General features: G+C 39.7%; 1 protein-coding gene across 3 annotated transcripts in view; it reads left to right on the top strand.

The window, feature by feature from the left end:
* Positions 1–27,610, top strand: part of cfap74 (cilia and flagella associated protein 74) — a 50,043-nt gene that overhangs the window by 14,770 nt on the left and 7,663 nt on the right. For all 3 annotated transcript variants that reach the window (XM_044352493.1, XM_044352492.1, XM_044352491.1), the window contains exons 15-28: positions 1,950–2,016; positions 3,301–3,390; positions 3,693–3,878; positions 4,256–4,379; positions 5,672–5,787; positions 7,558–7,680; positions 7,774–7,895; positions 14,033–14,161; positions 20,433–20,520; positions 22,667–22,840; positions 23,240–23,373; positions 23,499–23,775; positions 25,199–25,333; positions 25,541–25,674. In XM_044352493.1, the coding sequence (XP_044208428.1) occupies positions 1,950–2,016; positions 3,301–3,390; positions 3,693–3,878; positions 4,256–4,379; positions 5,672–5,787; positions 7,558–7,680; positions 7,774–7,895; positions 14,033–14,161; positions 20,433–20,520; positions 22,667–22,840; positions 23,240–23,373; positions 23,499–23,775; positions 25,199–25,333; positions 25,541–25,674 (1,899 nt within the window). The remainder of the gene's footprint in view (positions 1–1,949; positions 2,017–3,300; positions 3,391–3,692; positions 3,879–4,255; positions 4,380–5,671; positions 5,788–7,557; positions 7,681–7,773; positions 7,896–14,032; positions 14,162–20,432; positions 20,521–22,666; positions 22,841–23,239; positions 23,374–23,498; positions 23,776–25,198; positions 25,334–25,540; positions 25,675–27,610) is intronic.

Raw genomic sequence — 27,610 nt, 5'->3', positions numbered from 1 at the left:
TCATTCCTAAAATCTAAAAGTATTATATTGGAACCACCAAAGGTAAAGAGAACAAGGTTTCACAGTAAGATTATTCAAGTAATATGCACTTCTTCACTGTCTGAATTGCTGTCAGAAGAGGTTTTGAGTGTGAGGGTGTTTTAGCTCTGTTGAACTGAATAATGAACTGAGAGTGCTTATTGATCTACTGTAGGAGGAGCCAATGGGGAGCATCCAGAATATATGATAAAACACACGGCATAGTCAGTAACACAGGCACGGTCTCTGCTTCATCACTTAAGTCTTCTGCAGTGGATATACTGTACAGTATGGCCTCATTTGCAGCACTTTATATAGGACTCCAGCAGGCTTTTTCCAACATTGCCTCACTCAGCATTTAATCCCAAGTGAACTGTTCTATTTTACTTCACATGTCTTTTCATATTACCTATCTTGAAGCCAGGACAGGAGAATGGTGCCAATAAGGAAGGAAATTAGCCAAAAATAAATAAATAAATAAACTGTAAAGAGCAATGTGACATTTATAATTGCCACCAGAATGATCAAACCAGGTTGAATCCTTTCATGCGCTTCCAGTTCACAGTGGTGAGCTGAGAGGCAGCTTCAGCCAGGCAACTCCAAGTTTTTCACCTGACAGCTGGACCAAAAACTTGGCTCAAACCAGACCTAGGGGTTCATTGCTCACTAGTGTTGATGACAATATGCACAGATTGTTAATTACGTTGTAATTTTCCATATAAACTTTCCATTTTCAAGTCTGTTATGATACATTTCTCAGAGCCCAACCAATTGTGTTGCAGTTAAAACGTCCAATGAAAGTTTCGTCTAGTCTGTTGAATTCATGTTTGCAGCTCATTGATTAATACAGTAACATATGGTAACCTTGAGGCTGTACTTTACCTGTTTTAATCACTGTAAGTAACTGCATGCAGTCTTACATTTATTTTGTATCTATTTTCCTGAATAGTATATATTAATAGAAGAAGAAACATAGTATTCGTTCTCCGTCTTCACAGAGTTTGGAAAACTGACTTAAAAAAACACTAGACACTCAGCTTTCGTCTCGTACAACCTAAAACGTCAACTTGACACAAAAAATATCTCACAGTCTTCACATGAAAATCAGCTACTGCATGATCACAAGGATATTTTAATTTTTCTAACTTTGTAACAGGATGAAACCATTACCAAGACCTAATGACAGTTTGGCATCCTTTATATTCTCTAGCTGCTTCCTAATTATGCTCAGAGATGCATGTTTCCAAGTTTTTGTTTATCTATTGAATTTTGAGAGTCCTCCCTGCTTCTCTGGCTGGCTGCCTGCTATATTCATATTGATCGGCCCTCCTCTCGTGTCTCTGAGAGGGCTGCAAGTTTTTCAAGCTCTTCAGGGCAGCATCAGGGTTGGCGTAAACATGTGCTGTGAGATACACATGTTGTTTTTGAAATAGCTCACGTTTCTTTTCACTGCTAGAAATAAACTTTTGGTTTCTGCTGTGGTTCAAAATGAGATTTGACTGTGAAATCAACCATTCTGTCCCACTCTGCAGTGTTTCCCCATGAAATAGTAGCCTTTCTTCTCTTTGTCTTTTGTGCTGTGCAAGCTGAGCAGCAGGTTGACTTTTGACCTCGATTCTGTGTTCCGCTTATTTACTCTCAGGAGATTCATCGTACTTCAGCATTTCAACTGAAGCTGCTGATCTTTTGTTAAAAACAGCATATTTCTACTGCACAGGCATCTGCGTACATTCTGAAAAATGTTTTCTTTGAGTCCCATGTTTTATGTTATTGCTGTACACATATGTGTGAGGCCATGCAAAGACTTGTATGTACCTTCACACCAACAAACACTGCTTTTACATTATGTTGCTTATCAGAAATGTTTGTATCAAATATTTTACACTGAGTGATGCAATCTTTTTCATAACTCATTGTGATTTGTGTTTCAGCTTTGATCCTCCTGGTTTTTTATCTCCTGGGATGTCCTGTGACATACAGGCTGTATTTCAACCTATGGTTAGTTACTATATCCCTCCTTTTACAGTGCATCTACAGTGCATGTTACAGTTATACATTGTGAGAACGTCTACAAGTTTTAGTGTTATTAACCCCTTTTGAGCCTGCTGTATGCACCAGGCAAAACATGATACAACAGGGGAAGATTATGGCCCTTGTTCATTCATTCACTAATGCTTATATAATAGACACTCAATAGTTTACTCAGTAATGAGCAGTGAATTGAGATATCAGACACTTATGTCAATCATCATCAGTGTACATGCCATGGACACTGCTTTTTTCGTTCCATTGTGGAATTTTTGATGGCACTATATAATGGATAAATCTACACACTCAAATAAAATGGTAGAGTGTAAATAAGGTGTACTTTATATTAAATAAGGAGTGATTTAGGTCACAGCCTATTTCTTGGTTCTGAACAGTAACTTCCTGGAATCTCTGCTGGTTGCCTGGCAACTACTCCCAGCCAAGAATAGTCCAATAGTCAATAACTGCAAAACAATTAACACTTTGGGTTTTTGTACATATTAAACAAACAAAATATAACATATTGTAATAGTGCTTTTTAGAGGTTATAGTAGGTGGATTTTGTTTCTGCTGGACAGAGCCACACCTGCCGTTTCTCGCTTTTTCCAGTCTTTGTGCTAAGCTAAGCTAACTGTAGTCGTATGTTTCACGGACAGACATGAGAGTGGTGTCCATCTTATCATCTAACTCTCTGCCAGAAAGTCAATAAGCGTATTTCCAAATTGTCAAACTGTTCCTTTAAGTGAAGTCATGATATTTAATATTAATTAATATTAAATTAAAAAGACTGGCTGAAGTCTACAACCCATATGACCTATTTTCTGCTATATTGGAAATTGCGCATTAATTACTAGTTCACGGCATTCACAAAACAACACAATGGAATCTCTGCTACAGTAATTCTGTTCCCTTGCATATCACTTTGCATACATCCATATCACTGATTGTTCTTCTTTTTGCCATTATGAACTGTGCAAAGCAACAAGAGGCACAGAGGCATGACGTATTCCCTGTAGCACCTGGCAGTTAGTTAACAAATGTAATATACATGTTTTTTTGTAATAACATGATCATCAAATCCAAAGACTTTACACCTATATGTCCTTGTGAAAAAAAATTACCATCCTATACTGTTTTAGAGACAATTAACTCTAAAACAGTAAATAGAAACAGAAATACAGGTACCATAGATTTGTGCATACAGGTTACTACTTCTTATAAGCAACACAATGTCACACTATCTGGTCCCTGCAGATCAATGAGGACCTGGAGGGAGAGGTCCAGTTTACATCGGCAATGGGTTCCTTCACTGTGCCCGTCAGGTGCACCACAAAGAAATGTGATGTAAGTAGTGTGCTGCAGCCGACCCACAGAAAATAGAGTATAGTTGTGGGTTTAGGCTGGTAATAATGTAGTAATGATAATTATTGGAATAATAATTATTGAATAAATATGTGATTAATCACATTGCACCCTGTTCATCTTGCCACAGAGGAACAACACTGTCTGGCTATCTATTAAAATTAATCTCTGTATCTTACTTAATCAAGTCATGTATGTATTAATGTATGTAAAACTATGTGCTCAAGCTGGCAGCTCTTCACCACTGATGTTAATTGATGTGTGTGAATATATCGTCTCTCTAGCTGGAGGTTGACAGCCAGTTTATTGACTTCGGTTCACATGTGGTGGGCCAGACTATTTTGCGGACTATCACCTTGACTAACAAGGGTGCGCTGGCCACCCTCTTCAGCCTGGACACCTCAGCATGTCTCAGTCCAGAAACTAGCCATGTTCAGATGCCATCCCAGGTCTCTGCTAACACATGCCAGGTGAGACTCTGGACCTCAAGAAGTGCTGTTTCTTTGATACTCTGAGGGAGTAAATTTGATAACTGCTACAAATGAAATGTCTATATCATTCATATATATATTATTTTATAGTGTATGTTCTGCTGCTATTATTCTGTACAACCCAGTAGCTGTAACTATTGTATGGAAGTTGACAGAGAAAATGATAAAACTTTATGATACAAATTTTAATGAATATGTGCATGTGAAGGAATAAAATGTGAGAATTTACAGTTTATGTACATGATACCTAGAATATGTCATCATTTCACATTACCAGGTCTAAAGACAGTCATGAATGAAATGTAATGTGAAAATAAATAAAATCAAACTAATGTGCATGTGTTGTTGGCTGACAGGAGACGAGCAGTCAAAACACAACATCTTACAACCAGAAAAGCTCTGCATCCACAGGCACCAGAGAAGTCCAACTACAGCAAGACGGTCAGGAGCTCTCTGAGGCATCGCACAATGAGCAACCAGGTAAAGATATTATATACTGTACATGCACACACAGAGGCACATACGAAATAATCCTAGTCCCAGTTTTTCTGCAAAGGCCTAAACCTGAAATCCAAATCTGTACTTGCATCCCAAAACCCATCTGAACCTGACTGGAACTCTCTGTCTTTCTTCCCACTGGGCATCAGTCAGTCAGAGCAATAAAGAGACATTTTTTTTAATTAACTATGCTTGAAAATAAGCTTTACGCCTCAAAATGTCCTGGGGCTCTTAGCAGAACAACCCTGGACCCAAGTACTCATCAAAACCACCTTGACCCCTATTAAATATGTTTGTGTACAAATATTTTTTTCTGGCACATATGGTTTGGATAAAATTCCATTTGCATTATTTTCATCGGCAGTGTTTTTGTTCCAAATACAGCAAATGACTCATCCTTACACCACAGAAAGTCAGTGGAAGGAGTGTTAAAAAAATCAATGCTGACTAAAAGCATGAGATAGGATGTGGTGACCTTTTCATTATTTAACCAACACCCACAATCTTTCTGTAACCGTAACCCAGTGCTTTGAGTTGCCTTAAAAGAACCATAAATGTGTTAATCAGAAGCAATTATCATTGGAAAATAAATCATACATTAACAGTGAACGTTTTTCAGATACAGCCAATATAAACATTCTGCTGTCATGTTGATTAAATAACCTACTGAACAAATTAGTCAGTGCAGATTAGTTGTGTTTGAGGTGAGTGAGGACTGACGAAATCTCTTCTTTGTGGATGATTTTTCTCATCTTTCTGTTCCCGTTTGGACTTTTGGTCCTCATAAGAACAAAATAACGAGCGCACACACACACACACACACACACACACACACACAGCCCAGAGTTCACCTTGCTCACACAGCTGGTGACAAGGAGGCATCTTTTCTTTAATGTTCATCGCTGCAGTCAGCACTTTCTTCCACTGATGCTTTGATAAGCTGTTCAGTGTTTTTCCTCTGCTCTGCTGCCTTGGAAAAGACTGTGTTGAAGTGTTGAAGTGGCTCTGTCTCTTTTTTTTCCGTCATTGGGAAAGGCTGTCTGATCTTGGCTAATTTTTTAGGTTTCTGATGTTGCTTTTTGGGGGCTGAGGCTTACAATAGTTTATATTTTATGCCTGTGTCTGTGTATTTATGTCACTGATACCCCATACAGGATCCACAGTGTTGTCTTTGTCTTGTTTCTGGTGATTTGGTGTCTCCTCATGGCAGGTTGACCACTCAATCAATCAACAGTAAAATTTATGATCTGATTTTGCTCTGTGTGTGTTTGCAGCGTCAGAGGCTTCAGCTACAGGTCCAGGAGCGATTCCTGAGGCTTGTGTGTCCTCTGATGTGGACGCTCAGATAAATGAGAGCCCATCAGACTCCAGTGACATAAATCTAGGGAATGTAAGTATTTGGTCCTGTTGCAAATACACAGTTATGTCTTACAACACTATTACTTTCAGCTTAACTAGTGAAATAAAGATGAAATCAACTCCTTTGTCATACAACTCCTTTGTATGACTTAATAATACAACAGTGGTTGTCTATGGGGAACCCTTAACCTTAATGATTCTAATTATAAACAATTAAATTGGATTGTTTACAACTGCACATGAATATTTTAAATCAGATTTGCAAGTAGTCGTAATAGTAGTAGCAGTAGTTGTTCTGTGTTGGGTTGAAATTTTTGTCCCATTAATGTCCATTTCAACATGTCCATTATTACACCTACAATATAAAAGTGTTGGGTGCTTTTAGGGAGAGAAAAACGTAAGTTTGTCATAAGAGTAGTGCTAGAGGAGAAAAGCTAAAGGGCTATTACACTAAAAAGGTTTATGCCCTTGGACCACGTGCATTCATTAAATTTCATGGCAATTGGCCCCAAAAGATTTAACATTGTAACTTAAGAAAGTTGCGTAGGGTTGTTAAAATCAAAAGGGTTCGCCCTCTTGGCAGCATGAATCTGCTTATTAAATTTCATGGTAAACTGCCTGTTAAATTATGGGAATTTTGGAGAGAAAGTTGATATTTTGTGAAAGGGGAAAATATCATGGATGGGTCCATCCTCCTGGGAACAAATCTGGCCATTAATTTTGAATTACATATGGATTAAAGTGTTCGTGAGTGGAACATTTTGGCCTGATGGTGGCACTAGACAAAATGTCAGAAGTCACCAAATTCATCTGGGAATCATCCTCCTGGAACCATGAATAGTAGTTGTCGAGTTTCTTGCTCACGGTCAAGACGTTGATCTATGACTGATCAACCAACATCCCCACCGCTGCTACCAGCAGCGTGTAAATGGGCATATCTTTAGATATTGGCACAATGAATTGCTTTTGATTGATTTGATCAACAATGTCAATATAGCAGCCTTCACTATGGACTGGATTGTGCATCTGCGGGTTGTGGACTAGCAGAGAGACACCCACTGTCTCTGAAAAGACGGACTATTATCTGACTGTAAAAAGTCTTGTTTTTAGCATTGATGCTGTTTGTGCCTTGTGGCTCCAGTGAAGTTCTGGAGTTGTTCAAGGTTCATTACGTCTCTCTGGTGGGGGGTTAATGGTGCATCCCTTCTCCCTCTGTGCCTGTTACAGCTTTGTGTATTGCATGTGCCTGCACGCCCACGACTCGATCATTGTCATTTTGACTGATACTTTCACATTGTGTAGTTGAAAGCTGGTGTCTGAAATGGCGGATTATCCATCAAGCTATCATGGTCCCACAGTATTGAGTCAGTTGTTGAATGAATGGCTTATTTCTTTCTTCTGTTTTTTATTATTGCTCGCACCACCTTGATGCTTTGTAGCGGAGCTGACAACCCACTCTGCCTTTCCACATAGTTTGATTGCATGTCATTTGAAGTCGCACATCTGAGTGATTTCAACTCCCCCTACACTGATAGAAATGACTTTGTTTCATGAAGAAAAACAGTTAAACTATATGTCCTGTATGCACTAAATCACCCTCTAAATTCAAACAGAGAAAGCTCATGAAGCTTAGTGAAAATATGCAGAGGTCATAGTCTGATTTTGCTTTGCTATTGGGAACATTCATTTCATAATCTTCATTTCATTATCTGGTCATTTTACATTTGTCTTGTAGAATATTTCTTAAAGATGCAGAACTAAAAAATTGAATATTTCAAAATCCAATGTTACCCATCTACAGGTAAGAGAAGGAGAGGTTGGACCTTTTGAAAGCATCAAACTGGAGATTGTTTTCACTCCAACTATTCCAGGAGAGGCCAGACTGGACTTCCACATCAAATTCTCTGACGTAACCAGCAAACCAGTAAGACACAGCATGTTTTTCATCTTTTTAATTTCATGGGTACACAGTATAAAACTAATTGTTTTGTGTTTGAACACATATTGGTTCAAACAGATACCCATCAAGGTGAAAGGTGTGGCAGTTAGCTTCCCTGTATGGGTGGTTCAGCCGAGCATTGACCTGAAGATCTGCATGTTTGACCGTCTCTATCAAGACAGTATCATGGTCCAAAGCAGGTGGGTCCAAGAGGTAGAGTGTCTGCACTGTGCCCTGCTCTGCTGAATCAAAACCCAGAGTGTAATATGCAAGAGAGAGACCTAAGGTAAAAGTGAAACATGGGTACAGCTACCACATGACAATACAGTGATTCTATCACTGACAAACAAATGTTGCACGACTGTTAATATACTGCTCCTATTTTCCATATAATCCCTACAGCGTTTTCATAAATAACACATTTATCAAATAAGACATGCGTTGTTTAGTCTCAAAGGCTTGAAGTAAATTAGTAGAAGCAAACAAACAATTAACTTTCTACCTTGTTAGCTCATTTTTCATGTCATGTTAATCAACAATGTCATCAACAATAAACTCAACCCAGTAATACGCCAGAGATATTTGAACAGCCCCTCGGCCCTTGTAATTGAATAAAAATAGTTTTCTATGCCTTGATGTTGTCCAATTGGTTTACACTTACACATGTCCTGCCCCACCTTGTTTAACAGGAGGGAAGTCAGATGTCATTTAATACCATATTAGCATCACTTTAGATAATCATGGTGACAGTTAGAGACAACATTGGTACAAGGAGGAAATTGAGTGCCAAGAGACTGATGAGTGGTTTGCATGTAGCAATTAAAAACATTAGATGTCTCTATGTTCACACAGAAGGGGACACCTTTATTTTACGGGTCCCTTAGTTTCCTAAGGGATAATAATTTCCTAAAAAATAATTAAAATGTCTTTGTTACTTTATAGGAAGTTTCTTGGAAAGAGTATGTAATTGGTACTGATTATAAATAAATTGGAATTGGTACCCTTAATGAGTGCCACCTAATTTATTTGAGATTTTAAGAATGAACCAGGAAATTATAAATTTGCATAATGAAGAGCAGTTTGATAGAGTTTTAGTAAAAGCAAACTCAAAACTGAACTGCGGGACTTATGCATATAAATGAACGTCTGTTACATTCAAGCCCTTGCCAAACAAGTTCACATGATGCTGATTAAACCTGCAGTGTGAAACTTTTACATATAAATGAATGTCTGTTACAATCAAGCCTGTGCCAAATGAGTTCACACAATGCCTATCGCCAGCAGATAAATCTCTGTATTTCACAGTATACCAGAGTCTTTAACCTGGTGTCAGGTTTGACATTCCCTCACTGGCTGGACAAATGCATACTGCGCATGCTCTATGGGCAAAGCACGCATTCCAGATACTTCCACCGACCAAGCCGGCTAACTTCCAATTAGCTCTCTGCTAACTTCAGGGATAAAATCGTTTAATCATGCAGCTCTTCTAGACTTTCCGAATGATGAGGATTGACAGGAATCAAACCGTCAATCCTCCGATTAGTGGAAGACCTGCTCCACTCACTCTACCTCCTGAGCCACAGCTGCCCCATAAGAGCACCTCCTAAGAAATAACACTTATATATTAGTTACTTTCTCTAATTAGAAAACTGAGGTACCTGTAAAATAAAATGGTATCTTTGTAACCTTTGTAACCAATCATTGTGTTTGAGTTGTAACTATACTAAAAATGAGCTGTGCATAATAACTGATTTTAACCTACATGAACAATGACAACATGGCTGCAACAGAAAAATCACTTTATGTGAATTTTGGAACTGAGCTCAGTTTCGGGTAAACAGCGTTTTCATGTACAGTTTGAGCAGATGGTCCAAACATACACACACACATACACACACACACACATACACACACACACACACACACAAATACAGAAAGGAGATGGTAAAGCAATCACTATTAGATCACTTGTGCAGGAACAACTTTAGCTTTGACAGGGAGATGTAAAAATGTAAAATATATCATTTGTATAATAGCAATTACTGCATAGTAAATCATTACTGTATATCACTAAAGAAAAGAAATGCTATAGCAAAGTTTCCACATAACCTTATGGCACCAAGACTGTGCAGTAATGAAGGTGTGTCTTATTTTTGTGTTGAGTAGAGAGCACTTGTGACCACAATATCAGTCGATACCAACATTCGATCTGAACCACAGTCATTACAACAGTCTGCATCATCAATAGGTTGAAATCTGTATATTGTTTAATAAACAAGGAGGTAGTGAAGCCCTACATGCTGTCGGAAGTTTACTGAAGAAGCAATGGTTCAGACCTTCATCAGGCATTCAACATTTTAAGGAGATCCTTAAAATGTATGCAAAAAACTACACAATATTTAAACATAATAATTATGAAGTTATAAAATCGTTAGAATGACCTACATCACTTCCATTATTACAGCATTAATTAATTAGGATCAATATTTATTGGTGAGGTTATTTTAATGAACTTAGTGTTTTATTATTTAAGAGACTGTATAAATCCCTCAGCCCAACGAGATGACAGCAGAAGTGAGTAGAGCATGTCGTATTTCCATTTTATTTGTTGTCATGCTTGAAATCATCCTTGGAATAGAGTTTGGAAAGTGGCATGGACTGCTGATGTAGCATGCTGGCTTATCTGCTGAATGCAATACTAAAACTCCCTCACATACTCAGTCTCTGCCAAAACGGGCATTTTCACAGAAAAACGGCTCATGGAAATCCCTTAAATTGACAGGGCCAGCTTACTTTTCAGCTCGCCCAACATAAAACTCTCTGACAAACTACTCTGGCAGCCAAGCGGCATATTGAGATATTCAACAAATGTGCGGACATAATAAAGAATTCAGAGATGTATTAGCTGATAAATGTACCTAAGCAGAGGATGAGCTAAGGGACCGAGCGGTAAACTCATATCCCCACAATCCTCTTTGGTCCATACAATAACACAGAACAAGAGTGAATCCGTTCTGATCACGGATGTGATACATTATGATGCACGCTGGGGGTTAAGAGTACACGGGGGGCAGTAACATTTGCAGGCGTGTGGTCCACCACCTAGCTAGTCATTGTGTCACATCATGTGGGGGAGGGAGTGCATGTGTGGGAGTGGGGGATTTGTGACAACTGCCATCTGGTGCGCTGGCACACCAGCACATGTGACAACATGACGATGACAGCATCAGTGTGAACGGTGGCTTTTAAAGTAAGAAAAAAATGCTAATGCTTGCACCGGCAAACCATGCAATATGTCACTCTGCTTCCAAGACAGTAATTTGAACACAAAATAGCTTGGCAGGCTTTTGGGGGGAAACAATAAGAGAGCTGCTGCTTTCATCGTACAATTTGTCACTTTTTCTTTTGAGTAGATGAGTAGATATCCCACAAGTCCTCCTTAGTTTGTGACAGATTTTTAAGAGAACAGCACAAAGCATAATTGAAAATGTCCCTTGTCTGCTGGCCAGTGATTTGAATATCTCTCCTACTAATTGAAAGAATTTTTAAGAGGCTTTAAAATGTGCAGTGTTTGACTTTTGCTCATGAGCCAAAGATTGGAATATTCTGAGCACAGTTGGCAGAGTTTTTCTTTTTGGGGACAGTTTTGGTTTTTTTTTTTCATTTCAAACACGCGACCTGGACTTTCAAACCCTCCTCCACTGGCACCTGCTGGGGAGTTGAGCATTCCTGCCATAACTCAGGCCATAAAAACACATTCAGCTTTCTTTGTTTCCATTCACAAAGCCTTCTGTCCTTGATTTCTCTGTTTACTGCATTTCTAATAGGCCTACTGTATCTTGTCTCAGTCCAACCTGTGTCCTGTGGTTTTTGGCCGAAGGACTGCAAGTGTATTGTTGACATTAGAGTTGATTCTTCTTTTTTTATTTTGGGCAAAATAGAATATAGACAATAAGGAAAAACCTGTTCTTCCAGCTGGTTATTTTGAAATATAAAGCAGACTGTGCTTCATTATGGGGACAGTTGCCTAGGCCTTTGCTGTGAAGGTTTGGTATCCCATGAGGCTTTGGAGTGCATGTGGAGTAAGCAAGTGCAGCCACCTGGCCCTCTCAAGGAAGGGCAGAGGCACTGGTGTAGCTGTGGGCACTTTGAGTTATTCAGCTCTGCATGTAGACTCAACATGAGAAATTTCTCTGTAACATGACCTGAAACAATTGCCACTAAACCTCAATGATTACAATGAGTTTCATTATTAACGATGCTCTGACAAAAGACTTGAAATTCCCCCAAATAGAAATATATTTCACAGGAAACTGTGTTGAACTATCTAAGGAAATAAACAACTGAAATATTTGAGTGTACAAATATTTGATGTTAAAGTTAGTTATACCAGCAGCATGTGGATGAGTGAGAGATGACTCCAATGTAATCTTAGAAAGACAACATATCAACTCTAAGGAAATCTTAGGGATCTATTTTATCTGTAAATTTAAGAAGTTGTTTTCACAAATGACAGAAATCAGCATTTGTTTTAACGTGTAAATCAAACACCAAATGAAATAACAATACATGTAAAATGTGAAGGTTGGATTATCAGAGTCAGTTACTGTAAAGTCACCCTTTAAATCATTAAACATTGTTTCAGAAATAGAGTCAAACTGGTCACAGTCAGCCTGTAAAAAAGACAGGATCAGCTGAATGCCCCTCTTAATTAAAATGCCTAATTGCACTAAATGATTATGTATCCATGAATATTCCTCTGAGAGTGATCTGAAGGTTATCATTTGGCCGGAATAAAGATAGCGACTTAATATCCCCCTAGTGTCCCTGGGAGTCCTTGCCTGGGGGAAACAACCATCTGTTTGACCTCGCCATTCAAAGTGGGTCATTTCATTTGAGTGGGGGATCGAAAAATGAAGGGTCTTTCAGTCTGTTTGTCTGCAGCTCGCTTATCGTTCACCTTTGTTTCTTTGAAGATGAAAGACATAGCAAAATATCATCACTGTATTCGCATATCCCCTCCAGCAAACGGAGAGTTGTTTGTACTGTCATCGTTTTATGTAGGTGTGGGCTCTTGTTGGATGTGTTTGAGAATTCCCAAGGTGAAGAGCCATTTATATCGCAAGCCTCAGCTATAACTGAAGCTCGTAGCCACAGGCACAACCATCTGTTGGAGCTCCTGAAAACTGGGTCACCTAAATGATATGGACTTAGGCCCCAATCAGACCGAACACTTTTTAGCAGCCTGGGGGCCACTTTTTGTAAGTGTTTTCAATGAGCTTCAATGAATCTTATTGCTCGTTGCTGAGTGCCTTGCGTTTTTGCAGGAGCGCCCTGAACACCTTGAATTGAAAAAATTTCAACTCAGAACAGCAAAGTGCCCGACGTCATTTGCGTTTTTCCCATTGTCCAATCGGATGAATTGAGAGGCAGGTGGTGATTCAGTGGTTTCCTAGCAACAATAAAAAAAAAAAATTTTTTAAAAAGATGCAGCAAGCTGCTCTTTTTTTAAATTGTAGGCTTCAACAAAAAAAAGCAGTGCGGTGCTCCTTGCATTTTGCAACCTATAAAAAACACTCTGTCCGAACGGGGCCTTAGGGTACATCATTCCATACAAGGTCATTTCCGCAGGTGTCACTCAAGGAAAAGTGTTTTTTTCTGTCCTTGTTGAGTCTCCAAGAGATAAAAGGTCTGCCCTGTGATGTCCATTGGGCAAAGTACCTGACATATCTACATTTTTTTGTTGTTACTGTCATATAAAATGAATAGACTTACCTGATCGCTACTGTTATCTTTGTGTCTTTTATGCCACCTGATAAACTGTTTAGTTATTCTGTTGTATGACAAAGCTACAAGGGAAAATATTTTGCCTAGAAACCCCAAAAATCAATTACTCTTCTAGGTACCATTATACAGTACTCTTGCTCTGAAGAAATCTCATTCTAATTGACTCAGCTCAGCATCCAACAATACTGCAGCACACACTTCTACTACGTCGAGCACTAATGCAATGCAGGAAGTAGTGTGTCCTTGTAGAGATGTTGAGAGGAACGTTAGTGTGTGGAGGTCAGGGTGATGGATGAGCATGAAGTACATTCAACTTTCAGAGATGGATTTTGTGTTCCTATTTTAATTTAACTTAAAAAAACCCAGCCATTACATAACCACAGTTTATTAACCATAGCCATGATCTTTCTATAACCTTATTACCTGTGCATTAATGTCCGTACATTATCTTTCAATAACTGTACAGTTCGTCCTGTATTACACCTTTCATAGAGGAATGCACTCGGTGTGTTAACATTATGCTAATGAAACCATATCTCTTGCATGACAGTGCCAGCACAGCCTTGAAGCTGAACTTTGAGGTGTGCCCGGAAATGAGGAAACACATGGAGATCCTACCAAAGACAGGCTTCATCCAGGCTCAATCAAGCTTTAATGCCCAACTCAAGTTCCTGCCGAGGTAAGGAAGGACACACAGAGGATGCAATGATAATGGAAGCACTAGAGCATACATAATCTTATTTTAGACTGTAAGCTTGTTAAGATTCTATCAACCTTATATGACAGTGCAAACAGTTCCCGCCAAAGGAGACTTGTCATGTGTGTTGGGCCAGGCTTGCAGTTTTGTGAATTCCCAGTCTCTGCTTCTTCAACAAAAGAGAAACCTGCAGTTTTCCTATATAACAAAAACTGATACGTTATACACTACACACAGAAAAAAAATGATTTGAGGGCTCTTGGAAGTAGACTTGTGCTAGTAGTACACAATAAACCAATACACCATTACACCAACACCAACTTTAAAGGATAATTCTAGTTTATCACAACCTTCATCTTATTTTTGTAGTAATAATAACATTGTATTTAGCTAATTGATTGCTGAGATATGGAAACATGGCATCTTCACTAAAAATGAGTCAGGTAGGGCATAAAACACAAGCATCAGACTGGGTGTAGATAAACCCTGTGATTAGCCTACTTTATCTGGGAAAGAAAAACATGGGTGAAAGGTAAAATAATAACCCAAACACCTCCTGCTTCAACTTTGACCTAGTTGTTTGAGTAACTGTGTGCACAGTAAAACCATTTCTTACACCAGATGTAGATGTGTTCCCAGGCCTCAGCAAATATTTTGGCGAATGCAACGTTATAATAACTTATAGAAGTTGATGACCGAAGTAAAAACAGAATTTTCTTTTGAGGTAGCAAGAGCAGTCCTCACATGTAACTTGCTAGCTGACCAGAAAATGCAAAAAACTGCATCCACCTTATCAGAGGTGAGCGAATAACCATCCAATTTCTGATAAGAGGACAGCATCAGCTAGATAAATCTGTTACTAGGATACTAAAAAGTGTATATGATAGCTTTCCTTTTTGATAAAAGCCAGATGTGAAGTCTTGCAGAGATACAAATGGTAACAATCTACCACCAGTCAACAGCCAGTGTGTATAAAAGAGCTTCTTTAACATACCTGCACTGGGAGTGCAGGGCATGAAGGCTTCTGATAATGACTCTGAAGGACATGGTAATTCTTTCTACAACAATGCAGGCTCTATATTTAGATGGAGAGGCAGGAATTGAACTGCGGTTTGAATGCCAGGAGAACGGACAGGGGACCCCTAGGGCAAGTATGAGAGGCGTGCAGTATGTAAAAACTCAGCGTGGGTGCTAGTATTCTTCTGCCCACCCTCTATTTTCCCTTCACAGTTCAGCAGCTTTGTGTATTGATAGCTAAGAAGGTATTGATGGGGGGAAAAGAATAACAAGAAGATGTTTTCTTCGCACATGACAAAAGTCGGGGGCACACGCTGGTCATCGTTCAGCAGCGGGGCAGGAGGGGAAAGTGGGAAAATGTCAGTAATCTGCCTTAGTGAATCAGCAGAGGTTTTAATGCGAGGATTAGAGTGCAACATTACTCGTGCTGCTGCTGAGATGGTGCAGCGTTGACGAGCACTAGCACAGCTACAGCTTCCACCCCCTCCCTACTCCCTCTGTATCACTTCACTTTCTCTCTCTCTCTCTCTCTCTCTCTCTCTCTGTGTCTCTCTCTCTCTCTCACTCTCGCTTCTGTGCTGTCTTCTCCCACTCTCTCACACATACTTCTCTTTTTCTTGGCCTCTCACCTCGGTGTTCAACTGTACTTCTCCTTCTTTGTTTTTCTCAACCTCTACAGTCCTCTTTCTCTGTGCTCCTTCACTTCCCTCTCTTAACTCTACATCTATTCTGTCTCTCTCTGTTATTCTCAAACTCTCATCCTTCTATGCGTCCACCATTCACCACTGCTTATATGCTGGCCCTGATTCTGCTTACGTAACCTAAGACACCAGACCTAGTTCCCTGTGCTCTCATTGATAACACTGTTGTTCTTAAAGGATAATTCCGGTTTGTTACAACTTTGATCCTCTTCTGTAAGTTTGGCTATCAGTTCTATTAATTATGATAACATTACAATAAGTTAACTGCTGAGATCTGGGAACAGAGTCGCTAATAAAAGGTCCAGCGGTAAACTGTGCAGCTCCATCAATCTCAGATCTCTAAAAATCCCTATCTTCAAAAACTTTCATATCACTGGTGGCATGTCCCTCTCTATTTGTCAGTGGAGTACTGAAGGTGTCCATATTTTATCAGATATATGGGATCATAAAGGAATAAGAATGGTTTTATTATCTTCTCATATATATATGTATATATATTTACTCACAGAGTCACAGAGTTAAGCATTTGTACATTTTTGTACTTACGCACCTTGAGCCAAATGCTCACTTATTTTAGTGAGTTAGCATGCTAACATTTGCTAATTTGCACTAAACAAGCAGTACAACTGAGACTAATGGGAATGTCTTTAGTTTTGCAGGTAGTTAGTCATAAACCAAAATACTGGACAAACAGAAATCATGGCACCAGATGAAAGGTCTGAGATATTTCAATAAAACAATTTTTGACCTACTGGTGGTGCTTGAGGCTATCCCTGTAGCTAGCCATTAGCATGGCTGAAAATCCAACCATAGCACTGTTTTGACAGAATTTCCAGAATCCTTAAAGAACGCTTTACTCATTTGGATGAAAAAACTATTCCAGCTGCACAATAAAGGAATTAGTGAGTAATTCATATATTTTGATAATGATAATGAATACAGAATGGAGTCACAACATCCAAAACATATATAGTTTTTTATTGTGCAGGGGATTGAATACTTCTTAATCCATTCTGGAAATACCTTCAACAGTGAGCTACGGTTATCGACCTTCTGTGTTTTTAAAAGATGCTCAGTAACTTATCTTCCTGAGAGGTACTAACTGGGGCTATGTGAGTAAAGTGTTATCCTAACCAGTAGAAATTGTGGCCAAAGCCAAGAAAATAAGCTCACAATTATCCTTTAAGACACCCTAAGGTCCCAAAGAATATCCTCCACCTGGACCAGAAATCTTGCTGGATAGGAAAAAAAGTCACATGTATGTCACATGATGTAAACGTTCTTACAAATCATACTAGAAATGCCAAATAAGATTGTTTCCAGCATATCGGCAAGCTGTGTTCCTTTATGTGTCATCCCTGTCATGGTTGGATCGCGCTGTACAATCTGTTGATTTTTGGTAGGTTTGCTTTTGTTTTATGCAGTGGCCGTGTGTCATTTAAAAAGGCACTGCCAAGTCTTCATAGCCAGAGTCTATGATTGGATTTCCAAATCCTTATTAGCAGCACTGCTTTCACTCACTGTCTCATCCACACACGCGCACACACACTATTAAATCTGGTTTCTAAAATGACTCATAGCTTTTATTCTTTACACAGGTGTTTGCGTCTTGCCTTCCCTCCCAGGCTTTTGGGAGAGGGTGAGCACATTCTTGCTTCCTGCTCTGAAGGATTGCGTTCAACCTGCCCACATCCTTTACCGTCTTTGCTTTCCTTCATCCCTCTCTGACTGTCTTCCTCCACCTTTATTTGTCACTATCCAGCCCACTCTTTCCCCTCACATACTCCACAGCATTGTTCCATTCACTACATAATCCCCTCTCTGCAAGGCCAATGGTTCACATGTTTGTGATCCTGTTCAGCTAAGAGGAATGCTGCTCATTTGCTTTCAGATGAAAACTGACAGCCCAATCTGTCTAGCATCATGTTCATGTTAGTCCATTTCTGTTTGGGAGTGGAGGTTATTTTGTTTTGTCGATTTCAGTTGGAGTTAATGTTTTTTTTTTTTTATCAAAGAAATATAGCAATTCAAGAGTAATTGTTGCTGTAAGTCAACTTACACACCCCGCACACTTCCATTGGTCTCATCCATACTTGCCACCAGTTTTGTGACTATTTTTCTATCACTATTTTCCATAGATGTAGCTAGGTAGATAGTTGCCGTAGCTGTGTCAGAAGATGACGTTCCCATTTTTAACCCTGCCCACAATGCTCTGATTGGTCAATTGTTTCTTCAACCAGAGAAATGCCCATTAAAAAATGTTGGAACTAGGTTATACTGACTGTTTTATTTCAAATCACCACATTTATGTCTCAGATTCAAATCTGAGCTATGTTACCGAGCGATGTGACCTGGCTTAAGTGGGCCTGCAGTTTTTCACTTCAGAACTGATTCAGTTCTTTAGCTTGGAAATTCCAGGATCAAGTAAAACATTCTGCCTCTAGAGAGTTTTCAAGACCAGATGAAAATTATTTCTTTATTTTTTGCAGTGTAAACCTGACAACATGATCATTAGAACAGGATCTCTTGAATGAGCGGTTTTAGGTGTAATCTCTGAAGAGTGGGGCAATGTGTCCCACCCTGTCAGTTCCGGCTGATAAAAGGGAGATTACAAGGATGATTTGCTTCAGACTTGCTACAGATTACACTGAACAGCTCCACCAATACTCTCACTGGAAATTACTCTGCTCACACCAGTATCGGCAACTTTAATGATGCAATGAGTTGCTGGAAAATAAGCGAACAACATAACCTGTTTGGTCAACATTATTTTTACGATTTCTTTTGTTCTTTTCTTTTCATTTACTGTAGTTTTTGTCCATCCATTTTCCCATACTGAAAAATCCCTAAGCCTCTTAATCCGTTTTGTAATCCTTTTCATAATCACTTTTCTTTAATGGTGAAATCCAAACAGAAGTCCATATTGACGAGGAATGTATTTATTTCAATGTAGTCTTTTTGCTCCCATCAGGTAAAATGTAGCACTAAAGCTCTCCAAGTTTCCTGATAGTTACGTTGTTTCAAAATTCTTCTACTTTCTTTTGAGTTTTTGGAGCCTTGCTCTCTTACCACTTCTCCATTTTTCCAGGTTTTCTAGGGAGGTACACGCAGATGATTAAAAATTATTCAAATACATGAAATTATGCCCAATTATTACAGCAATGCCAGTTGAAATCCTCTACAAATATCCACTACAGCTCTACAGCAGTACCACAAACTTTTTCACTGTGTAGGTCCTCCACTAATCTCAGAAGTAACAATAAAGACTATGGAGGAGAATTGCTTTTGGACGAGACTGTGGATAATCTGTCTACAGAGAGGAAGAACACACAAATAAATCTGTGCAGGACACTGACAAATCTGAAACCCCATCCATCCGCAAAATTCTCTTGAGCATATGGGCCTGGCGACGTCCCACCAGGCTTTTCCACTCTGCCCTGCCAAGCTAATTCAAGAGTGACTCTCCAGCAGCGATTCTATTAGCAGGCAGAACAAGAGTGCTTCCTTAAATACACCCTCTGTGCTCATTGGTCAAGCTATGAAGGAAGAAAAAAATACTTATTTTCATTACTCCTCTCGCGGAGGTGCAGAGATTTAATTTTGACATATGAGGGAGTGACCTTTGAGTCATAAAGGGTGTTATAGTAGAACAGTATGTTTACAACAGTGGTGTGCAGGAACAAGGCCTGGGAAATGTGAAACACAAACCTGTCCTTGAACCTGAATCTGACAGATTCGTTGAAGGCGAGGCTTGCTTCTAGCGCTTTGAAAAAACACACTGACATCTGGAGAGCCTTAAAACCACTGACATTTACAGCATTAGCTCTCAAGCCTTCATCCAGCATTAAGAGCGTAAGAGGAAAAGACAGAGAAGACAGTTGACGGGAGAGAGACGAGAAGGAAAAAGCAAGGAAACAGCAGAGAAAAAAGAGAAAGATGTTGGGAGAAGGGGAGAGAAAGTGAGAGGTGGAAGATGGATTGAAGCCACAAACTACATTTGACATTTGACCACTGTTTACATGATAATGAACGATACATACATACATACATATATATATATATATATACACACACACACACACACACACACACATGTTATTATGAGAGCAGCTCTTGACACAGGGAGATATTGAGGGAATGGAGTTTTACATAAGCCTGTGCATGACTACTGGGCCTCTTTGAATCATACTTACGTCTCCCATCACCATGGCTACAACCTACAGTAGTGTGGAGGCGCACTCTACATCTCTCTCCTGCTTTCCCTGGCGAGCTGATCCTACAGTCGTGGGTTAAAGTAAAGTAATGGGTCTTCAGGGTCTGAATGTTTGTCTTTTTTTGAAAAGCTCAATAATGGCGTGTGGCTTTTGACTGCTGGTATCTGATGTACTGAGAAAAAAAAATTAATTCAAAATCTCTGTTTCAGTCGTGTTTGTTGTGTGTTGTGTGTCTTTGTTTATGAACATGATGTAAGGACAAAGCCCTTTTTATGATAAAAGGCTACTTTGCATAATAGTGTGTATTCTTCCACTGTACAGACGCTCCTTATCCAAAGATGCAAAGACGTTTTTTGACACAGATACAGGAGTCCTGGAGGTCCCAATGACAGTGCAAGTAGCAGGCCAGGTTTGTATCATACTTTACACTGTAAACATATAGTTCCAGTTTATAGTAAACCTCCTTGTGATCATGAAAACATCGCACTTATCCTGCAATACAGGGCTTGTGTCCTACTTTGTCCCTAACAGAAGTAGAGCCACTGAAGGTTGTAACCTATTTTGCTGGTAACAAGCTAAAATTATCTCATACCCCCAAGGCCCAGTTACTCCATGGGCGTTAATAAGCCAAGCATAAAGGTTATTCAACATTGTTTAAGTGAAAATGTCTCCAGAAGCTCAAAATGTTCTTTGTTATGTAGCCTTAATAAGTTTAATTATGTTTCTTTTAACAATATCCTTTATGTTCCTCAACGTAGACACCCAGGAGTCTTCTAGATAATCTCACGATGCTATAGATTTCTGTTATGGCCCCCAGTTTTAATTATTTCAACTTTGTTACTGAAAAATCATGTCAGTTTGGCACGGCAGATGGCTCTAAATATTATGATATCCATGAACCTCGGCCGCCGTTGCTATGGAGAAGAGGCCAGTCAGAGGCACAAATTAGAGCTGTAGTTCAAAAGGCTTCTTTGTTCCAGTTGTGAACAAAACACGGTGCCATAGTTACTGAATTCATCCAAAATTCACCCAGAATCTGAAAGTGAATTCTTCTCAGCTGCAGCTTGTTACCAGTTTTCTATAAAGTGTAATCTTTAGCTCCATCCCTTCATTAGCAACACATGTAACTGAATTTTGCACTCAGTGCTTGGTTGTTTCATATAAAAATGCGCCTTGAAAATTATCTTTGTTGTCTTGATGTGACTACAGTGAGTACAGTACACTGCATTTATACCATATATTATACCATTTATTTATATTGGTTATGGTAACATAACCAGGACATACTGGAATTACATTTATTGGCTTCAGACACATCCACATCATGGATGTGTTATTTTAGTTGTGTATAGTGCAACAAACACTAATTACGAGACTATTTGCAATTAATTGTCAAGCAAATCATTCCTCTCAAGGCACAAATCTAAAATAACCTCTTGTCAAGGTCCAGTGTGCATTTTGCAATATGAAAACAGTCAATTCTGAAGCCCTCGAAGGGAGAAATAAAGTGCTTACAGCAACTGAATTCCTTCAACTAGTCAGCAGCAGCCTTCATTAAAAAATACAGAGCAGCTGCTTAAACATTCGTGTTGCACTGATGCCAGTCCTCTTTCTCAGTAAATCTAAATCTGGCCTGTTTTCTTGCCAAATCGTCACATCCCTCTCCCTCCCTGTCCAGCCCCTATTGCCTGTCTCTACCAGGACAAGGGGAGGAGAGGAGAGGATTGCAGGGGAAGCACAGCTCTGACAAGGAGCCAAAGACTGAGCCAGGATGCTCCTGTGGAGCACCAAAGCTGTTGCCCTCAGCCCCAGGCCCTGAGCTCCTGGCACTGAAACATGCACACACACGTACACTGATGTATGGTCACCAGACACCACAGCAGCCAGGAAAGCAATGGTGCAGAGACCAATAAACAAGGTCATCTGCTGCACACTGACTCAATGACTCAAGAGGACGTCATCTCGAGAAAAAAAGCACTGCTCACAAGATTCACCAATAAACAGTTGCATGGGTTAGTGCAGAGATTTCAGTTTCTAACACTTTGAGCCTGTTTTGGAGTGAACACACATACACACATATATACACACATCTTGCGTCTCAGCTGCTCAATGATGAAGGATGACTATATGCATAAAAGCGTTGCTCTTTTTCAGCTCGGGAGACTAAAATGGTCTTTCCTTAAACATGAGTTTGATTAATTTGATACTTCAAGTGCATATATTCATATTTGTGAAATAACAGACTTAAAAGGCTTTATTTTTAGAAAACATCAGTCCATGCTACTCCCATGTTCATATTGTTGCTTTCTTTGTTCTCTTCAATCTGAATATGAAAATATATAATTAAGATTTAAAAAGCAGAACAGAACACTGGAATCATTTTGTAGTATATAAATCAAACCACAATGATGTTTCACGGAAATTATTATGATGTGAGAATGAAATAAAGGGAATCTAGATAAGATGTGACATCAAAAGCAAAGCAGGGCAAACATGTTTGAAGGATGTTGATGAAAATGGCCAAAGATTTGTAAAGATGTTTTATGTGTGTTCAGGTGCAGCTGGTCCATTTCACAGTCCAAGCAGTTATGACCTCCTCAGACCTGCAGTTTGACCGGACTGAGGTAGACTTTGGCTACTGTTCCATTCACCAGTCCATCAGGAGCAGTGTTCGCCTTACCAACATGTCCCTGCTGCCTCAGGACTTTGGCTTCCTGGGTGTTCCAGAGGTACTGTGGTTACAGCTGAGGTGACAAAGTAGATGAGGGCTTATAAGAAATCTTTTGAGTGACAAGAACTTCTGTGTTTTTAGTTTCCAGTACTGTGAATACTTTATCTTGTGTTAAATGTTGCTGTATCTGTGCTGTGCAGTTGCCTGGATCCAGATACGAGCAGAAACTATTAGTCACCGAAAATAATGTTTTTATCAATGCTGTCTCTCTTGATGATGTCAGGTCTGGAGGAGACTTAAATTTAGTCATTAAGATAGCACTATCACTGTTTAAAATTCAGCTTTACCTTCCTTTCCTCTGAGACATTTCCCATTTTTTGAGATATGCCACTTTTGCTCAACCCTTAAATTGGAAATTTAAGTAATTCGTGTTGTTTTTGTTCTCCTCACACTTCAGTTTATGGACATCCAACCTAATGATGGCTTTGGCACTCTTCTCCCACAAGAGACCCTGGAGATTGATCTGATTTTCAGTGCCAGCAAGGCCAAAGAGTACAATTTCCAGCTCAGCTGCAAGTCTGGAATTAACAGGTTAAGATGTAATCCTTCATTCTTTGTAAATTAAATGTCATATCATGTATATGGATTTGTTGATTGTTTATGTTCAGAATATTTTTGAATATATAGCTCAATGATTTCTTTTCGTTTGTCCTCAGAGTTTTTCTTCTGTCTTGCCGAGCAGTGGGTGTCCGCCCTCCACTGGAGCTCTCCCATTCTCTGGTCAAGTTTGGGGCCACGGCGGTTGGTGACCACTCCACCGCTCTACTTCACCTGATTAACCATCACACTGATGGTAACCAGTCCAAACAACCAGCCCCTCTTGGGGTCAGAGAGGCCATGGCTCCAATAGCACCCAGGCTGTTCTGCTTCACCCCACCCCAGGATTCAGACATCAGGATCACTCCTTCTGCAGGACGCCTGCTGGGTGGAGAGGTGGAGTAAAACACCACTTATGTTTAAGGGGCAAATAACAGTCAGATTACTCGTCGTGAGGAAAATGACCCTGAGGGTTACTGACATGGAGACTACAAATTTATAACATAAAAAGCCTTCATTTCAAACTGTGGGCATGATTTAAGATCCATTTACTGGCTTTTTCTAGAGCTTTTAACCGCATCTCATGGTATTCAGTCTCCATCAATTGATGAAGACCATTACATGTTCGGTTAAGTTTTTTTCGTCAGACTACTATTTCCAAAATTGAACTATGACACTTGGTTACATTATGGGAAATGCAGGATGAGAAAGTACCCATACAAGAGACTAAAGTTCAGGATATCTGGGCCTCTGTGAGAACTTGGCAATCAAGTCCATTTGAAGAATTCTTTATCTCTAATAATTTGACCCCACCTCACTCATCGCTGTCTCAGTAATCTTTTGGAGCCTGATCTCCTGAATTTGTGTTTCTCATTTTTTTTACGCATGGCCAAAACTTTACTCTGACATTGTTTTAGTTGCAAAACCAGAATTTATCACAATTTTAGACTGTGACTACATATGATCATAATCTAATTCCTAGTTCTAACTCTAATGTTAATCGAGATTGTTTGAACTGGGCTTTAGGAGGAGTGTACGGAAGTTCTTGTTACATTTAAGTGTAAATTTTACTTGACATGACAATTCACATCAAAGACATAATGATCTCAGAGGAAATTCCTCCAGTCCCAGTTCAACTCAATTCAGTTGTACAGAATAACAGCCATCGCTGCCGTTGGGTCACAACAAAAGCCTTTATAGCGTAATGACGCACTCTACTGGACACCTGATGGAAGTGAACAAATTTTTATTAATACTTCTCATTCAAATCGATGTTTATGTTCATGTGAGCTACAGAATCAATGGGCAAAGAATATAATACAAAAAAAATAATTTTGAAATAAATTTTATATTAATATTTTAAATTATTATTTATCTCAGTACAGGTGTTTTGAAAATCCTTGCAGTTATTGATGTAGGTTGTGACAGTTGGACTTGAAGTCCTATTTTCCAACAGCTGAGAGTGGAAAACTTTCCTCCAGACTCACACTCTGTTTATAGTAACAATTAATCTGTTGTGTTATTTTCTTTCAACTGTATAACAGAGGTCAGGTGGGAGAAATCCAGTAAATAGTCTGCAATAGGAAAACAGAGGGATTATCTTCCTCAGTCCATTTAAATTGGTCCACACAAGAGAAAACCCCAGAACAAGAGACTGCCAAAACTAATTTAAACCTTTAAATTAAAAATGACCAGGGAGTAAGAAAAAGTTTCCTGAAAAATCTGTACAACGCACAGTTTTAACAAATGTTATTGCTTTACCCTTCAATCTGTTTTTCATATGAGTAATTCCTGACATGTTTCCATCTCTCTGACCTAGAGATGTCTGGTCCAGGTGACGTTCAGACCCAGACTGTCGGACCAGGAGATCAAAGACGAGGCACTGCGTCTCCTCCATCGAGCCAAGTTGCTCCGTGAGAAGGAGTTGGAGAGGAACCGACAAGCTGAAGAGGAGGTACGACTGTATTCCCACCAACTCCAGTCACCTCCTGCTAGTGTGAGGATTGATCTGTGCTGCCACAAGGGTTTTAAATGTGAACACATCACCAGATTACTGATTTTTTCACACTTTCATAACCATACTTATTTATACAGAATGTAGCCCCTACATTTATATATCCCCAGTATGAACCCATCTCTATGTTCATGTCTGTGTTGGAAGATAAAAAAGGAGATCCCAGTGGAAACCAGTAAAGGAAAGAAGGCATCTGTGAATCCAAAGGACAGCAAAGTGTCAGACAGCCCCAAACCTGAGAGACTAACTGAATCCCCAAATCCTGACAACATACAGCCAGGGTAGGAGGTCTCATTTATACTTCATTTTTATCCTTGATGTCATCAATGTTTCTGCTTGCTTTGTAATCCCGTGTTTTCCAGCACAACCAGTTTTCTGAACTGACATGCCAGTGAAGAAAAATATTCATAAATAAATATTCTATCAAATATCAGAGCGTAGTGATGCAGAAAGAGAATAAATCATTCCTTAGGAAACATCTTCCACATCCTCCCTGAAAGCATCTCAAAGTAGGAAAGTAGGCTAAACCCAATTAATAACTTGGAGAGACATCTGAGACCCGACAACACTGAAATATAAATTACACTCAAAGCTTTTACTTGTACATTCACTCCACTTCCAGTGCATAACCCTTGTGTAGTCTTAACATTCTGTATACTCCCTTTGTCCTAAGGGTCAAAAATGACCCGGCTTCACTAAACCCATAAGATAAAGCTGCAGCTTAATTGAATTCTAAACCTCAAATCTATTTTGCATGAAGAAACAACCTGTCATTCATCACAAACTCTGTACAATGAAGAATTCAACTACAAAATATTAGTCTTCTCCCATTTTTTGAACCAGTGTTCCTACCCACAAGGTGTATAAACAACAACAATAAATAAGAATAAAATAAGATAATAGGTACAAAACAAAAACTTGAAGAACATAATCAACTCTAATTAGCGCATGTGGGACAGTATGCAAGTGTGAGTGCATGGACTTTACAAATGTATTTCTTTCATGTGCAGCACATAGTATTTGTTTTATACTCCTTCTTTGGGGGGCAGAATTGGCATCTCCTCCTCTTGCCCACTCCAGCTGCAGCCTCAGGTGGATCAGGACAAGATTCTTCCCCCTGAACAGCTTTCACAAGCGCTGTAGAGGCTGCTGTGTGTGGGGGAGGCGCTCCCTTCTTTGAATGTGTGGGGTTACAAGTGCCTTTACCAGCTGCTCCAGGAACACCCTCCTCTTGTTCTGCTTATCAGGCATCCAGGTATTGTTGATCTTGTTCCATATCACAAAGGCATTGTATGCGCACACATCGCTGATGTTATGGAAGATGACCAGGGGCCAGAAGGCACTCATCCTCCTGCAGCTGTAATTTCCAATCGCCTTGTCCAGTTTGTCCACACTTCCTTTGTTGTGGTTGTAGTCCAGGATGATGGTTGGCTTCCTGTCCTCACGATCACCGATCTCAGTCGTTTTGTGCAGTGTGCTCAGGAGGACCACATTCATGTTCCTCTTTGGGAGGTAAGACACCAGAGTGGAGGTGGGAGTGAAGGCAAACTTTGACAAGAAGGCCCTCTCCCCCTTGTTGCAAGGAGTGCAGGAGGGAGCTCTGGCTTGTTCTTTCTAACTGTGCCAACCATGGTGATCTTCCTCTTCAGAGGCTGCTGGCTGAGTTCAGAAGAGTCACATCCATCAGTCAGTCCATCAGTCACATCAAGCACAACCCGCATCCCCTGGTTGTTCTCCGGGCCTCCACCGGTCGGCTTCCCTATGTAGACTTGCATCTTTCAAGCATAGCTGGATTGTGTGTCACAGGCCACCCATATCTTGATGCTATACTTTGCTGGCTTGCTGGGCATAAACTGCCAGAAAGGAAAGCGACCTTTTGACAAAAGAGATTATTATCAATAATTATTGTCACTGTCACAGGAAACAATCACATAAATCAATGATTTTACAGCAATACATGATAAAATTAACGGTGAAATTCACTTACATTACAGATATGAAAATAAAAATTTACCTCTGAAAGGAACCAGTTGCTCATCCACTGTTACTTCAGGCTCAGGGTTGTAGAGGTATAACAGACACCCAGGCGATGTCCTGGGCAACTGCATATCATGTGGGCCCTGGAGTCATCCTTATGACATTTTGTGATGCCATCCCATCCTGGTTGTCATATGATGACAAGGACCAGGTTATTTTGCTCCTTTAGCTTGGGAGATT

This window comes from Thunnus albacares, chromosome 5 (genome assembly GCF_914725855.1).
Source record: "Thunnus albacares chromosome 5, fThuAlb1.1, whole genome shotgun sequence".
In the NCBI taxonomy this organism is placed as follows: domain Eukaryota; kingdom Metazoa; phylum Chordata; class Actinopteri; order Scombriformes; family Scombridae; genus Thunnus; species Thunnus albacares.
The sequence above is the reverse complement of the archived record's forward strand: the minus strand, read 5'-3'. Positions and strand labels throughout refer to the sequence as shown.